General features: G+C 38.4%; 1 protein-coding gene across 1 annotated transcript in view; it reads right to left on the reverse strand.

Moving 5' to 3' along the window:
- Window positions 1-14,847, reverse strand: part of Znf407 (zinc finger protein 407) — a 260,585-nt gene that overhangs the window by 160,985 nt on the left and 84,753 nt on the right. The window contains exons 2-3 of the mRNA XM_059246404.1: window positions 9,296-9,462; window positions 5,518-5,601 (exon numbers count right to left, since the gene is read on the reverse strand). Coding sequence (XP_059102387.1) covers window positions 5,518-5,601; window positions 9,296-9,462 — 251 coding nt within the window. The remainder of the gene's footprint in view (window positions 1-5,517; window positions 5,602-9,295; window positions 9,463-14,847) is intronic.

Consider the following 14,847-nt stretch of genomic DNA (forward strand, 5'->3'; position numbering starts at 1 on the left):
CTTCCCCCCAGCACATCCCCCATTCTAATCTCCTCCAGGGCAAAGCCTTCCCCGAGGACTGAGATCAACCTGGTAGACTCAGTCCAGGCAGGTCCAGTCCCCTCCTCCCAGGCTGAGCCAAGCGATCCTGCATAGGCCCCAGGTTTCAAACAGCCAACTCATGCAATGAGCACAGGACCCGGTCCCACTGCCTGGATGCCTCCCAAACAGATCAAGCCAATCAACTGTCTCACCCATTCAGAGGGCCTGATCCAGTTGGTGACCCCTCAGCCATTGGTTCATAGTTCATGTGTAAAAACAGCACTTTTAATTGAACATCAATGCCAATGTGCAGTATACATGAAAAGAAAGCAGCAGCAAACACATGCTGGTTATCTATCTAATTTGATATCATCTGTATGTGAAACACACAGTATCTCAAAAGGGTGTCAATTGGCAATTTTATAGTACATAAACCTAGTTTTTTCAATTGATGAAACCACCAACAAAATTAAGATAATGAACATGATTTGCCCATGAAGGATTCCTTGACCTGCCATACATACCCCTGATTGTTGGAAGTCCAAATCTTACCTGATTTCTTCTATTATATGATAATCATTATTTTCTAGAATTTTATATAATGAGAATATACAGTATATTTTGTGGGGGATATCTTTTACTACACACAGTTACTGTTTTTTGATTCAGCTACAATGCTAGGACATAAATTATTTTCCCCTTGGGGAATATATTGTTATATCATGGCCTGCTTCTGTTTCTAATTCAGTGGTTCTCAACCTGCGGATCGCAACCCCCAGAAGGTCGCATATCAGATATCCTGCATATCAAAGATTTACATTATGATTCATAGCAGTAGGAAAATTAGAGTTATGAAGTAGCAACAAAATAATTTTATGGTTGACGGTCACCACAACATGAGGAACTCTATTAAAGGGTCGTATCATTAGGAAGTTTGATAATCACTGATCTAACTGAAGGACATCTGAGTTTTCTTTTCTTTTCTTTTTTTTTTTTTTGCTACCACAAGTGAATTTGGAATAAACTCTCAACAATAGGCAAGCCTATTTCGTGGGCATTGCATGGATATATGTTTCCTTTTGTCTTGGATAAATTTCCAGAAGTGGTATGGCAGTATGTATTTATCCTGGGGTGGATACAAAGTATTTTCTGAAAACATCCACCACTTTACATTTTCTTAACTGCATACCAGTGTCCATAATCTGATGTGGTCAGTGCTAGAAGCCTGCATTTCCCAATGGACAGCGACATCTTCCCATGTAAAGTTTAATGGCCATTACTTCATACCCTTTGGTGAGTTATCTACTTAAACCATCTGACTTTTTTACTAATTTGCTATTTGCTTACTCAGTGGTGTTTTGAGAGTTCTATTATGCTCTAGATAGAAATCCTGATGACATTTGTGATCTTAACATATTTTCATCTAGCCTGTGAGTCATTTCCTTCTCACTGCCATTAATGATTACTTTTATATAGAGCTTTTAACTTATTAATTTATAATTTTCATTTATTTGTTCATTTGTAAAGCATGCTATTACCATAATAATAAAATCCAAAGTCACATATTTTTTTATAGAATTTATATACAGTTTAGATTGTGCAATTCTGAGTTAATTTTGTATACAATATGAAGTATGTCTTAAAGTTCATTTTACTGAATATAAATACCCAGTTAATCTAATATTATAAGCTGAATGGTTTAAACTATCTAAATTTCCTTTCAAAAATCAACTGATAACATAGGTATATATTTTGATTTTGTTTCACTGATGAATCCATCTACCTTGATGCTAATATCTGATCGCTCTGACTATTGTAAGTTTGGCCTGGAGGCCAGGAACTCTGTTCTTTCTCAACCTTGTTGATTATTTCACACTTTTGTATTTTTACAAGAATTTTGAGTTAGTTTTACTGATTTACGAAAGAAGGAGTTTGCAGGGCTCAATGTGGCAGGAGCCTAAGTCTTAGCAATATTAGTTCTATTGATTGGTACTAATGTCATGCATATATACATTATATACACATACAAGCAAACACACACACACACACACACACACACACACACACACACACACACACGGAAATGAGTAATTTGTTCAGGAAAAATACAGTACAGAAAAACATACCTTCATGTTTATCAGTATTACTACATAGCAAAAAGGTTAATCCAAACACCCAAACTGTGAAGACTCAAAGGAAAAGTTTAAAATAAGAATTTCAATTTATAAAATATTTGATAATTGTTTGAGAATAGAAAGCAGTCTAAATGTGATGTGTATGCCTGCTGTGTTAGAGTTTTTCCCAATTTTTAAAAACTAAAATATAATCACATTATTTCTCTCCTCTCTTTCCTCCTGCCAACCTCTCCCAACCTATCCCATGCCCTCACCATGCCTCTCAAATGCATGGCCTCTTTTTCTTTAATTATTAATTATTGTTTGGGGGGGGGGGAGGGAGGGAGGGGGTAAGGGAGGGAGGGAGGGAGGGAAGGGGGGGAGGGAGAGAAAGGGAGGGAGAGAGAGGGAGGGAGAGAGAGGGGAGAGGAGAGAGGATGTGTCTGAGTATAAGGCTAATCTTGGTATTGGACACTCAGGGAGCTCATCTCTGGGGAAGACCAATTCTTTTTCTCCCAGCAGTCCTTAGTTGCCTTAGTTCTTTGTCTAGGGGCGGGGCTTTGTGAGAGATCCTCCTTTCATGAAGAGGTCTTGTTAAAAGTACTGATGGGAATACTACTACTGACTTGTCTATCATTCTGAAGCCAGAGTTAACTGAGTTAATACAGTAATTATTCACTGACAAGGATAAGTCAACAGGGACTTAGACACACACCAGTTTAAACCCCAGATAACACTGCAGTCCCAGCTACTTGGGTGGGAGAGTGAAAAGGCAACACTAGGGTCCATAAACTCAAGGCCAGTCTATGCAACAGTACTGAAAACCAGTGGGTAGAACAAGGAGAATTTCTGTTGCTCTTGTAACCACACTTAGCAGTTTTCCCTGTGCAGCAGAACTTACCCTATTGGGCTGTTGTTTTCATTTCATAAGTGCTTTCTTTTACAAGCATTAATCTTGCCCAAAACACCCAGTAAGAAACACTTTGCCTCTAAGGCCTTACTGATAGGAAAGGAGAAAAAACAGAGATACCAGGACAGCTTGTTGCCATAGTGCCCTGTCTTTTTGTGTGTCAACCATCTGTCAGACTGGCCAACCACATCTCCTGGAAATCACACTTCACATTCCTTAGGGTGGACTGGTGGTTATTAAGCTGGCCAGGTCTCTCCAACTGCACGTGAGGATTGGTGCCTGTGCCCTTGAATCAAGGGTCTCTGGCAGGTGATAAAAGTAAATCTCAGAATGGAAGATGTTTCGTGTCAGCCCCCTAGACAGCCTGCATTTCAGTCAGGAATTATTTACGCCATGTGGAACACTTTGGATACCTATCCCTTTCTGAACCGCTTGTAATTTGCCTGGACACTGTGGTAAAAAGGTAAACCATGTCAAGACAGACACATCAAAGAAATATAGATTTCAAATGTACCATCAAGTCTAGCCTTGGGGAAAAAGGTGTGCGTTGCTTAAACATTTTAAGTCCAACATAAAAGCTAAGTGCCTAGACTGAGTTGGACTGAGCTGTTTGTGGAGGCCAAGTCTCTTAAGAACTGACTTTGGTATTAAAGAATCATGTTTGATTTGTGCCACAGAGGCAGATAAATGCCAGAAAGACAGATACCTCTGTCTCTGAGACATTGTCCTATATGGTATAAAGTTAATAGCAAAGTAATAAGGAGCCTCTGGACCTGACATAAAATATAAAGTTGTGCCGGCTCGATGCAGGCTTCCTGATCGATCCATCACCTGAAACGTCTGGGATCGTAGCATTATGGCTTCCACTGCAGGGCAAGGGGACACTGCTGCTGGAGGGGTGTCACAAGGGGGTCTGCTATCCCCTAGAGCCACATGGGATGGGACAGGAAGGCAGAAATGCCATAGAAATCACAGAACTTTGAATTACCAATGAGCTCAAAACATGAATAAAACACCGTATGACCACATGGTTTCTACATATATATATCCAGCTCTTTCCATCTGCCATACAAGAACAGCTGGTACCCACACAGCTTACCTTATATCGAATCCTTACATAGGAATTATATAATGAATGTACAAGTGGTTTATGTTTTTAAAGTTATACTTTCAACATGTTAGAAATCGAAAATTTACCTTCATTTTAATGTCTATTATCCCTATGGAAATTTCATCCCAATAAGCTCAAGATTTAAAAGCAATGAATAGGATTCATTTTCATTGATCCTGAAAATATTATACTGAGAAGTGAAGCTGCCTGTATCTGTATAACATAGCATCTCAAGAATTCCAATGGTCTATAAATAATATATTTAAATTTTCTTCTTTATTCTCAAGAATTTAATTCACGTAATAAATGCAGTAGGACCATATATACTCTCCACTTTTCCCTAATTCCCACATAGCATCCTAACATGTTCTACTCCAACTTTATGTCTTTTGTTTTTTTAAATAACCTCCTAAGTTCAGTTAGAGTTGCTCATGTGTGCTTGGTATGAGCCCATCTGCTGGAGCATGGGTGGAATCCTACCAGGGGCCACACCCTCAGGATGTTTCTCTCCTGAGTCAGGGGTGGATCTATGAATTTCACCCCACATGGACTGTGACTGTAAAACTCAACTGTCCCCATGGTCCATAAAGGAAAGTATCATATTTAGTTACCAGTTTGGTTACCATATGAACTTCATTAATAAAGTCTTGATGGCAGAAAAAAGTGGTTCTACTGATATTATAAAAGAAAATTGTCCTGAGACAGTACTACCCTAGACACATGTTATTTAGAATTATCAGAATGACTGTTTTTGAGACCACTTTCTTTTCCTGTATCATGAAAAGTGAATAACATCGGATAGGCTATCCTCCATGTCCATATTTATTTCTCATGTTGTGTCTTTGTTGTTACTCTCTCTTAACATCAAGAATAACTGCAACAGCATGGACTCCCCATCACACAGACTTACAGACTGATAAATATAGGAGACAGGCAAAGAGATGGAAGGGGTATAAGCAAGTAGGCAATGGGTAGGGCAGTATGACACAGGGAGAGAACAGAGAGGGCCCAACATGGGCTTTCCAGGACCCAGGCATGAGGGTAACACAGAGCTTTGCAAACATCTATCAAACAGCCTCAAATATCTGGTCTTGGGTCAGATTTTTTTATCCACTTAAGATAAAGTTCATGAGGATATCTGGAGCCTTAAATATACAGGTGACTACTTTTTAAGGATATAACAAGAGACCATCTAATATCTATACACTCGGTATTTGTGAGGTATATAAGGCCTATAGAAGTTTTCATTTGCAAAAACCAGGAATAACGAGGAGAGCAAAATATGAGGCCAACAGTGCTTGGGTATCTAACACCTTGCCTCATGTCTGCAGAGAGAAGCCAGGAGCAGACTCAATACTGACCTGTGTGCTGCCGGCGGTGTTTGGTGAGGGCGTGCCGGGTTCCACCGGCAAAGCCGCAGAGGTCACAGAGAAACGACTTCTCGCCTGTTGCAACAATAAACAGATGAGGGACTGCGGAGGTCACAGATCATTAAAACATATCTATCAAGCCTTTCAGGGTTACTAATTCCTCCAATCAAATGTTTCCATGTAAATATGTCAAATGGGAATGAAATTACCACTGCGGTTTATTGACTGTGATAAAATCTGAAAAGCACCACTGAACATAATTACATACTTGTCAGACCCATAAAAATTAGCTTTATTATCAATGGAATGGTTTTGTACAACTTCATTTCTAGTAGATGTCTTCCAGATGGGGCTGCTTTATGCACTTGAACAGTTTTTATGCATATCCTGATTTTTTACAATTCCCATACATCTGGCCTTTCTGAGCTGAGTAAAGATTGCTTGGAATAGTTAATATACAGTATATAGAACTCTGCTTAAATAAAATATATTGAATTTTTTAACAACCTAAGAACACTGAATTGGTTTTACTTGATTCTATCAGGATCTTCCTTAATCACCTTACACTTAATAATTTGAAATAAATGGTTTCTTTGAACAGAATGAGGATCCAAAGGAAATGAAACTCACGTTACTTAGTACCAGGAGACACATGCTGTTTGTGTTTCTTGAATTTTATGGTATAAAAAAGAAGTCTAGGGATTGGTAAAAAAAAATCTATAAAAATTCGTATCCCTCATCTTCAGAGATAGCTCTGGACTGGAAACTTCTGCAGAATCAAAGGCATGTTTGGCAAACGTGGGCTTGCTAAGTGTGCAAAGCATTTTACACACGCTGACTTCTTGGCCTATAGCGTCTATAAGGACTACATGTCATTCTACTGTAGTATATTTAGCCAACAAGACAATTCATCCCATAGACTCACAATGAAGGGCAAAACAGAATAAAAATGGAGAAATTAATCAAATTGTAAAAGACTTTCCCAGAAATAAAGAAAATCATATGTATCCATCTTTATTGACTTCAGTCACTCAAACTTTAAAGTGACAAGTTCCCCATAATAGGCCTGCTATATTGCATGTCCGGGGTTTCACAACAAATTTAGTTGGCAATGTGTCTGCAAATAACAACTGTATCTCTAAGGTTAAAATAACAAAACAAAAAAATGACTGTAGCAATTAAAGAGCAGCCCTTCCCTTAAGAGTGTTTCCAGTTTTTCAAACTTAAAGGAAGACATGAGGAAGGCCTTAGACAGAATGTGTCCAATTTTATTTCCTAAGAGATGTTCAGATGGTCAATATCATTCAAAACACATAGTTAAAAAAAAATGCTTTTGCTGTCCTTACTAACCTACTTTGAGGGTCACTTAATTCCTTGATATCATTCTTCCCATATAGGAAAAATAGATTATATGGGCTGTGTAGAATAAAGTTTAATTATAATCATTCATCTAATTATTTAATCAATTTAAAATATAAATCTTTTTAACTCGCTGTAATATCAATTAAATAACATGGAAGTAGCCCTTTTTAACTAAAAAACCAATTTGTTTCTAAATATTAGCATTTTTCGTTTGTTTGTTTTTTTCAAGACAGGGTTTTTCTGGGTAGTTTTGGTGCCTGTCCTGGATCTTGCTCTGTAGACCAGGCTGGCCCCGAACTCACAGAGATCTGCCTGGCTCTGCCTCCCGAGTGCTGGGATTAAAGGCATGGGTCACCACCACCGCCCAGCATATTAGCATTTTTTTAAAAATGTGGAGGTAAAACTCTTTTCTACAATTTACTCATCACCAGTTTTGCATGCAGTGCAGAAAACAGCTGTTCTTATGCATGCACAGGGGCATAAGGACTATAGTGCAGAAATGTGTTTGTGTCCTGTGCACACATGCACATGCATGCTGTGAAGGGGAGTAAATATGTCTAAGGAGGAGTGAGCATTCCCATTCTAGACAAGCATGCTGCCATCCTTCCATGTACAAAATCTTTGTGACCTATTTCTTTCTTGCAAAACAAACGTATTAACAAACACAGGAGGAAAACAGCAGAATTTAACATTCTCTACATGTGCTCATGCTGCACACATTAAGGTCTACTCTTTTCCTGTTTATGGTATACACACATGAAAAGACCAAATTATTCATTTTCTGGATGATTTGATTCTAGAAACATTAATAACCTTGATTTTTCCATGTGTAGGAGTTTATCTAAGGTGGTAGTCTCAGATGTACTGTATGTCATATTTACCTTGGTAGCTTGATTTGTTTTCAAATTCAATTTTAACTTGCTTTATTTTTTTAAGAGATAGAGTGGAAGGGGTAAGTGTTGAACAGTGGGCCAAGAGTTTTTTTGAGAAAAGAAATTAAAGAAAAACTCAATGAGATACTTTACTCAACCAAGAAGGGGTTCTTTTAACGTATCATATTTAAATGATAACAGAGATTTAATGGAAGACTTCTTTTAATAACAACTTGAATTAGTTTCAAGTGTGCCATTTTGCATTCAAACGTAGAAAGACACGGAACCGATCTTTTATTTTCTATTAGAAAACAGCCACTGTCCCCTATCTCTCATTATGGTGCAGACTACAAGACCTAACAACAAAAATCCATAGTATTGATCCAGCCAAGTCTCCACAATTATTCTTTAGAAGGAAACGCCGACGATAAATTACATCTGCACTGGCTTTTCATCTGCTGTTCGATATAAGTGATCTCTCAGGGCAGGCTGGAGACCTTAAATCGTCAACACCCTTGTCAAGGAAGCTAAGGAGGCCTGGGCTTCCCACAAACTGCTTCAGGAGAACTTTCAACCTATAATTTCTAACAATAATACAGGATTCACAACAATCAGAAGAACATTTCTGAATGCTGATTAAAATTTATTATTTTTTCCTAGAGGGACTATATTCTGAGTAGTGCAAAGAGAAAGAAGGACACAAAAATACTGAATAGCTGACAGTACCAGATAGTGATATGAGGTGAATACTCAAACAGAAGATCACCATGAAGCATTGGGCCCATTGTACTAAGATTATGAAAAGCCTATCATACACTAAGCACCTGACCATAGGATATGATGGGGTATGCATTAATAACAGTCCCAGCTGAGCAGCCTCAGAACCATACTCCACAGACAGAACCTCCAGATGGCTAAGTTATATTACACATGGTTATTTTTAATGTGTTCATGCAAACTTTATGTGAATGTGAGTTTTTTAAAAACAGTTTTCTGAAGACACCTAGTAATTCAATTCAGATTAGCCTCTGAGTTTTAAGAATGATTCTTTCCTGAAGAGAGATACTCTATAGCTTCTACTTAGAAAATGGTACATAAAACTAAGATTCAGTATGTTTAAAAGTTAGGGAGTTAGATTATATCTACAATGAAATAGAAGACCAGTTCTCTTTAAAAAAACAATGTGCCAGTGTGATGAAGGTGGCATCTATGAAGCTAAGTGTGAACATTAACACTAGAAATGAGCTGTCAAATCTGAAGCTGTACTGCTTAAACACATGCACACACACAAAACTCATACTAAATTGTCACATTAAAGACACTCTAACCAATACTGCAAATGAAAGAATAAACAACATTTTCATCTGCAATTCCCATTACCTTAATTTCAAATACAATTACCATGATCTCTGCAAGGAAGTCATGTTTAACACTGGTTGCTATCAAGAAAACCATTCAACTCATATGAGTACATGTTCCTCAAGCCCATCAGGCCTCCTTGGCCCAGTCCCTGATTGAGAAGGGATGTGACACACCTGTGTGCGTCCTGTAGTGGTCTTTCATAGCTGAGGCCGTGAGGAATGAGTAGTGACATGTAGGCCAGGTGCACTTAAAAGGCTTTTCTCCCGTGTGGAGTTTCATGTGGTTGTTCAAGGCCCACTTCTCGGTGAAGCTTCTATCACATAAGTGGCATGTAAATTTCCTGCATGAAGGAGAGAAAAAACAACATAAATTTGACCTGCACACTCACATCTATGACTCCAGATAGAGTGTGTGGTAACCCTCAAGTGTGGCGCACACACAGCATCTGCAATGGGAACTGCAGGCTGGGTCTGTCATGTCTGTATAACCAGGCATTGATTTTTCTGTCGAGGCCTGGCACTTCAGCCATTTATTCTCTGCTTTGCGGTTGGGCCCAACGGGTTTGAAAAATTCTGTTACAGTCCAGTCACCCCTGAGGCAAAAGTGAGAATAGATTTCACCTGTACAGGCCTACACCACTTATCCAGGGCATGGGCTGTCAGAGCAAAGGCTAAATGAAATGCTATCCATACTCAAGCACTCAGACAAGCTCTGCTGTCTGCCAGGAGGGCGGCTGGGCTGCTAGAACAGCGACTCCGGAGAGCAGCCCCACAGGCAGCCCTGAATTACCATGCTCCTGGGGGTGAAAGGGAGACCCCCCACAAAATGGTTACTGATTGAAAGGTCCCTCTGGGTTGTTGACATGAGTACATAAAAAAGTTTTCTTTGACAAAAATAAGTCTGCAGTCATACTACTCCAAACACGCTCCATCTCCTCTGATCTCAGAAGTGAAGCACAGTCAGGCCTGCACAGAACTTAGACAGCAGACAAAAATTAAACATTGCAACCACATTTTTCTAAAATGAGACTGAGAAAGAGAAAATACAATTACCTCCTGTACAAAAACAAGTCTAAAAACAGCGAGTCAATATCTCTTTAAGAAAATATTTCAAATTTGTACTCCAGTTTTAAATCTTCCAGTACCCTAGAGGTATAGACTGAGAGCCATGAGCATGTCCATACCTGCACTGCCCATTCCACGAGCAGTTATGAATTCATCACTAAAATTTACTTCCTATTTCTGATGCAATTGAGTCTCAAGTATTTCTGTGAACAATAGTGCTCAACAAATTAATTCAGGATAATGAACAAATAAGAGAACATTTTTCTTAAAAGCTAAAATTAAAATTATACAGTTGTAGAAAGCTGATAAACATTATACCAGACAACAGAGAGCCAAGCAGTCTGGAGAAAAACGTAAGATTCTAATGGCTAAGTTTTACATTATTAATATGGGGCCATAGAAAAATGTATACTTTCACATAAAGTCATTAGCCATGATTTTCAGCAATTCCTAAGTTTTGTCAGGAGAGGAAAAGAATCCTAAACTATAAACAGCCAGCCTTTTAATTTGGTGTTAAATGCAGATTACTTTAATAAATCAATGGAGTTCCATAAACTCTGGGAATCTAGTTATAAATAACCAGCTTTCTTTACTACATACATTTACAAAGTAATGTTGTAGATGTAAAGTAAGTAAAAAATACCAAATAGTTGAGTAATGGCATAGCATATCTGATGAGCTTCATCAATAGCCAATTGTCAGTTTCTCTCTCTGATCACACATGTGAGGAGACACGGCTGACTGTGAAATCACTGTATCACTGGATCATTGCTGACTCGTTCTAGAGAATGACATATATAACTAAATACCTTGAAATGCACTGCAAAAAATATCATGTCCGTATATCTCTTTGACGGGTCTTCACGCATTTAGCATTTCAAAACCATGACAGGGATCTTATTTCCAAGATAAATTCCCCTATCTACTTATTTCTCCATGTATTTATTGTGGAACTAACCTTCTCTTACAAGAAATAAATAAGGAGGTTAAGTAGATGCTATCTTTAACAAATAGTTTCTCCAGACTGTATTACAACTTTATGAATGACAAAATAAATCCCTCAGTTTTAAATCTACCATGATGTACATTTAACAAAATTACATCTACACAACCTCAATGTGCACTGTCTATTATTCATACATAATAAAAATGTTAGACTAAAGCTCAGTGCCTGTCCAGAAAGGACAAAAGCCAGATTTTTTTAAAAAAAAAAAGGAACTAAAACTACCTCTGGACTTTCTGGAAAAAAGTGCATTCTACTGTGCATTCTACAATCCTCTTTATGAAAACAAGGAAGTTCAGCCACTGGGCAAATGAAAGAATGTAAGCATCACCAGCCTAGGCTACACTTACAAAGACTGAGACCTATTTGGAAGCCTGCTGTCTCCTGGAATGTCATGAACTCTGTGTCAAATTTTCCAAGATGACTTGTTTTAGGTCAGCCTAATGTCAGTGAAGACGGTGGCCTCTAAAGGACCCTTGCTCTCCGTCGACCCCTCAGGAAGCACATGCAGGAGAGCAGAAACCGCTCTGCAGCACAGACCTGAAACTGAAGGACAGCAGGGTGCATTCAGGAAGCCTCTTACAAAGACCTGATATCTTGCTACTCCATGAACACTGCTCTGGAGAGTACAGAGAAATCAGAAAAAGAGGAAGATTGGGGTGTAAAGAAAATCTGCCGATAAGGGAGAAAAACAATTCAGAAAAGTAAACTCCATGTAAAAAGCCATTAGAGATTAAAAGAAAAGCGAGCAAGTGATAAGACTGATCGGAGGGGCATGTCACTCAGACACTGAAAGACAGATGACAGCTGGAAACAGAGATACCTGAGGGAGAATGCCAGCAACAGGAAGTGCAGGAAAAGGTGTGAGAGAGCCCTGAAGGCACACACAGGTACAACACACACACAGCCGGCTGTCCTCCAAATCCCTCCACACACCAGAGCGAAGTCAAAGCCCAGTGACTTAGAGAGGGCGGAATGAGGCATGGATGCTTTGCTATGTGGGCTTACAGGAGAGATACAGGACTGAGGCAGTAGATTGGCAGTCAGTAGGAAGATGGATAAAGGTGAGTAACTGGTCCTTACACACAGGTTACAACAGGAAGGAAGCAGTACAGGAGCACAGGAGACAAAGGGACTGTATCTGCTTCACCCTCTGAAGGCAGAAAGACAACGCAGGAGTGACGTGGGGATTTAAGGGAAGTCAATTCAAACACAGACTAGAAATGTATTGCCGTTAGCAATCCCTGTGAAAACATACATCTGCACTCTGAAGTTCTTAGGTGAGAAATCTATGATGGTAAAACTATCTGCAATTAAGCTCTTGCCGTAGTGGGTAACAGTGAACTGAGTGAGAGTCCATTAAGGGCTCATCGGTACAAACTTACAATGATTCTGAAATGCAATAGGGGTTCCTAAACATTTTTCTAGTGTTCTGGTGCAGCTAGAGGCCTGTTCACTACTCAGCACTGTGTGTGACGTTCCCTTAGCTCCCCTGCTGAAATAGAGGGAAGGCTCTGGTCCTATCTGCTACACCAAGAGAGCACAGCAAAGAAAAGGGGTTGGCGTGTACCCACAGACTTCTTTCAATGGTTTCTACTTGTGTGATTTGTGTTAACTGAATCAAGAGGAAACTCTACACTTCAACACTTCAACTGAACAGGGAATACTAACTAGTCTCATTATCAGCTATACAATAAAAACTAAATTTCTCATTGGGATGCATCTTGTACAAAGTTAAAGAATAGTGTGAGCTAAAATGTGTTATGTGACTAACCTTTACATGTGTTTTGACCTTATACAATTTTTGAGCATTTACTTGGTTCTGAATGGCTAAACAGGAGAAATGTTATATCAAAAATCAAATTTGAACTCTGAATTACTTCTATAACTTTCCAAATTACTAGAGTCAGAATTCTAAAAGGAATTTTAGATTCATTTTCTTCAGATTAAAATTTTAAATGCTATTAAAAATTTAAATTCCAAGCTAGTAGATTTTGATTATTAGAAACTTAATAAAAATGTACATACATCCCATTTCTGAATGAAGATAAAAGTGTCTTGAAAATCCAACTTTATTACCTGACATTATAAAATAGATAAGAGGCCTGGTGGTGGTGGCACACTTCTTTAATCCCAGCACTCAGGAGTTCAAGGTCAGCCTGGTCTACTGAGTGAGTTCCAGGACAGCCAAGGCTACACAAAGAAACCCTGTCTTGAACTTCCCTTCCCACCCCCACTCCCACCCCCCAAAAAACAGATAAGAAGACCACTGTTATTTTTTTCTGATGTTTTGAATCTGTTCCATTCATGATAATCTTGCAATGCTTGAGCAGTACTTAATTTAATATTGAGCTTGTTCTAACCCTAATTTTATACTGGAGAATCTGGTCAGGCATATACCATTGAGACATACTTGTATACATAAAGTTATATTAAAAATTTCCTCTATTCAAGTTTCAACAGCCTTAAGGGGAGGGTTAGGTTTAATCATAAAATGGACTATCATTATGCTATGAAAATGAATAAACTTGGCCATACTTATCAACATAGGTTTAAAAATCTCAATGGTACACCTACAAGAGGAACAAGTTAAAGATGCTGGAAGGATGGCTCAGTGATTAAGAGCATTTGCCGCTCTGCAGAGAACTTGGGTTCAGTTTCCAGGACCAACATGGTGGTTCATAAAAATCCATAACTGCAGCTCCAGGGGATCTGATGACTTTGTCTGACCTACACAAGCACCAGGCTCACACATGGTGCTCACACTGGTACACACACACACACACACACACACACACACACACACACACGTGCGCGCACGTATGATGCTGGCAAAACACTCATACTCCTAAAACAAATTATTTTTTAAAAATTAAAAAAATAAAAGTTGCACTATTTGCATAAAATTTGACAAATGAAGCTTCTATGTTTATGACACACTAATTTGACACTGCTTCTTGCTGGCATGGAGAAAGGAAGGAATAGGAAGGTGGTAGAACACAACTACATATCTAACTCTTGTTTATCAAAAGAAAAGAATCTGGAGTAAACAGATGACAGTAGCATCTTCCAAAGTATGTCCTGTACTTCCAAATTTTTTACAATTTACATTGAGCATTTAATAAAACAATAAAACGATAATTCTTATTTCCTCTACATGATACCTTGGTGCGATCCAGTCAAATTAACAAATACTACAAACACATTTACTAGAAACACAAGAGAAAGGAAGACTGGGTGAGATACATCTGAGTTTAAAGAAGAGTAAGCTAAATTCCAGTGTAATAAAAACTATTCAGTCGTTATCCTTCAAAACTATGATACTAAAGTGTTTATAGAAAATCATCCTAGAACTAGAAATACTCAAATTCAACTAACAAGCAACACTCTTCTTTATAAATAAACACAATACAGAACTATAAAACAACAGAAGATTTGAGTCATAGGAAAATAGCCTAATGAGCAAATAAATATTTCAACAATTTCTAAGTTATCAAAACACTACCAATGCACAGGCAGTTTCTTTGGAATAAAAGGCTCCTTTTTAATGACCATAATTTAATAATGATATAATGACATACTGAGAGATGAAATGAACATGATGAAGTCTTTGCCCAGTAGGATTACCATGTAAATTTCTGCAGAGCAGGGAGTGATC

The sequence above is a fragment of the Peromyscus eremicus genome, chromosome 19 (assembly GCF_949786415.1).
Source record: "Peromyscus eremicus chromosome 19, PerEre_H2_v1, whole genome shotgun sequence".
Taxonomy (NCBI): Eukaryota; Metazoa; Chordata; class Mammalia; order Rodentia; family Cricetidae; genus Peromyscus; species Peromyscus eremicus.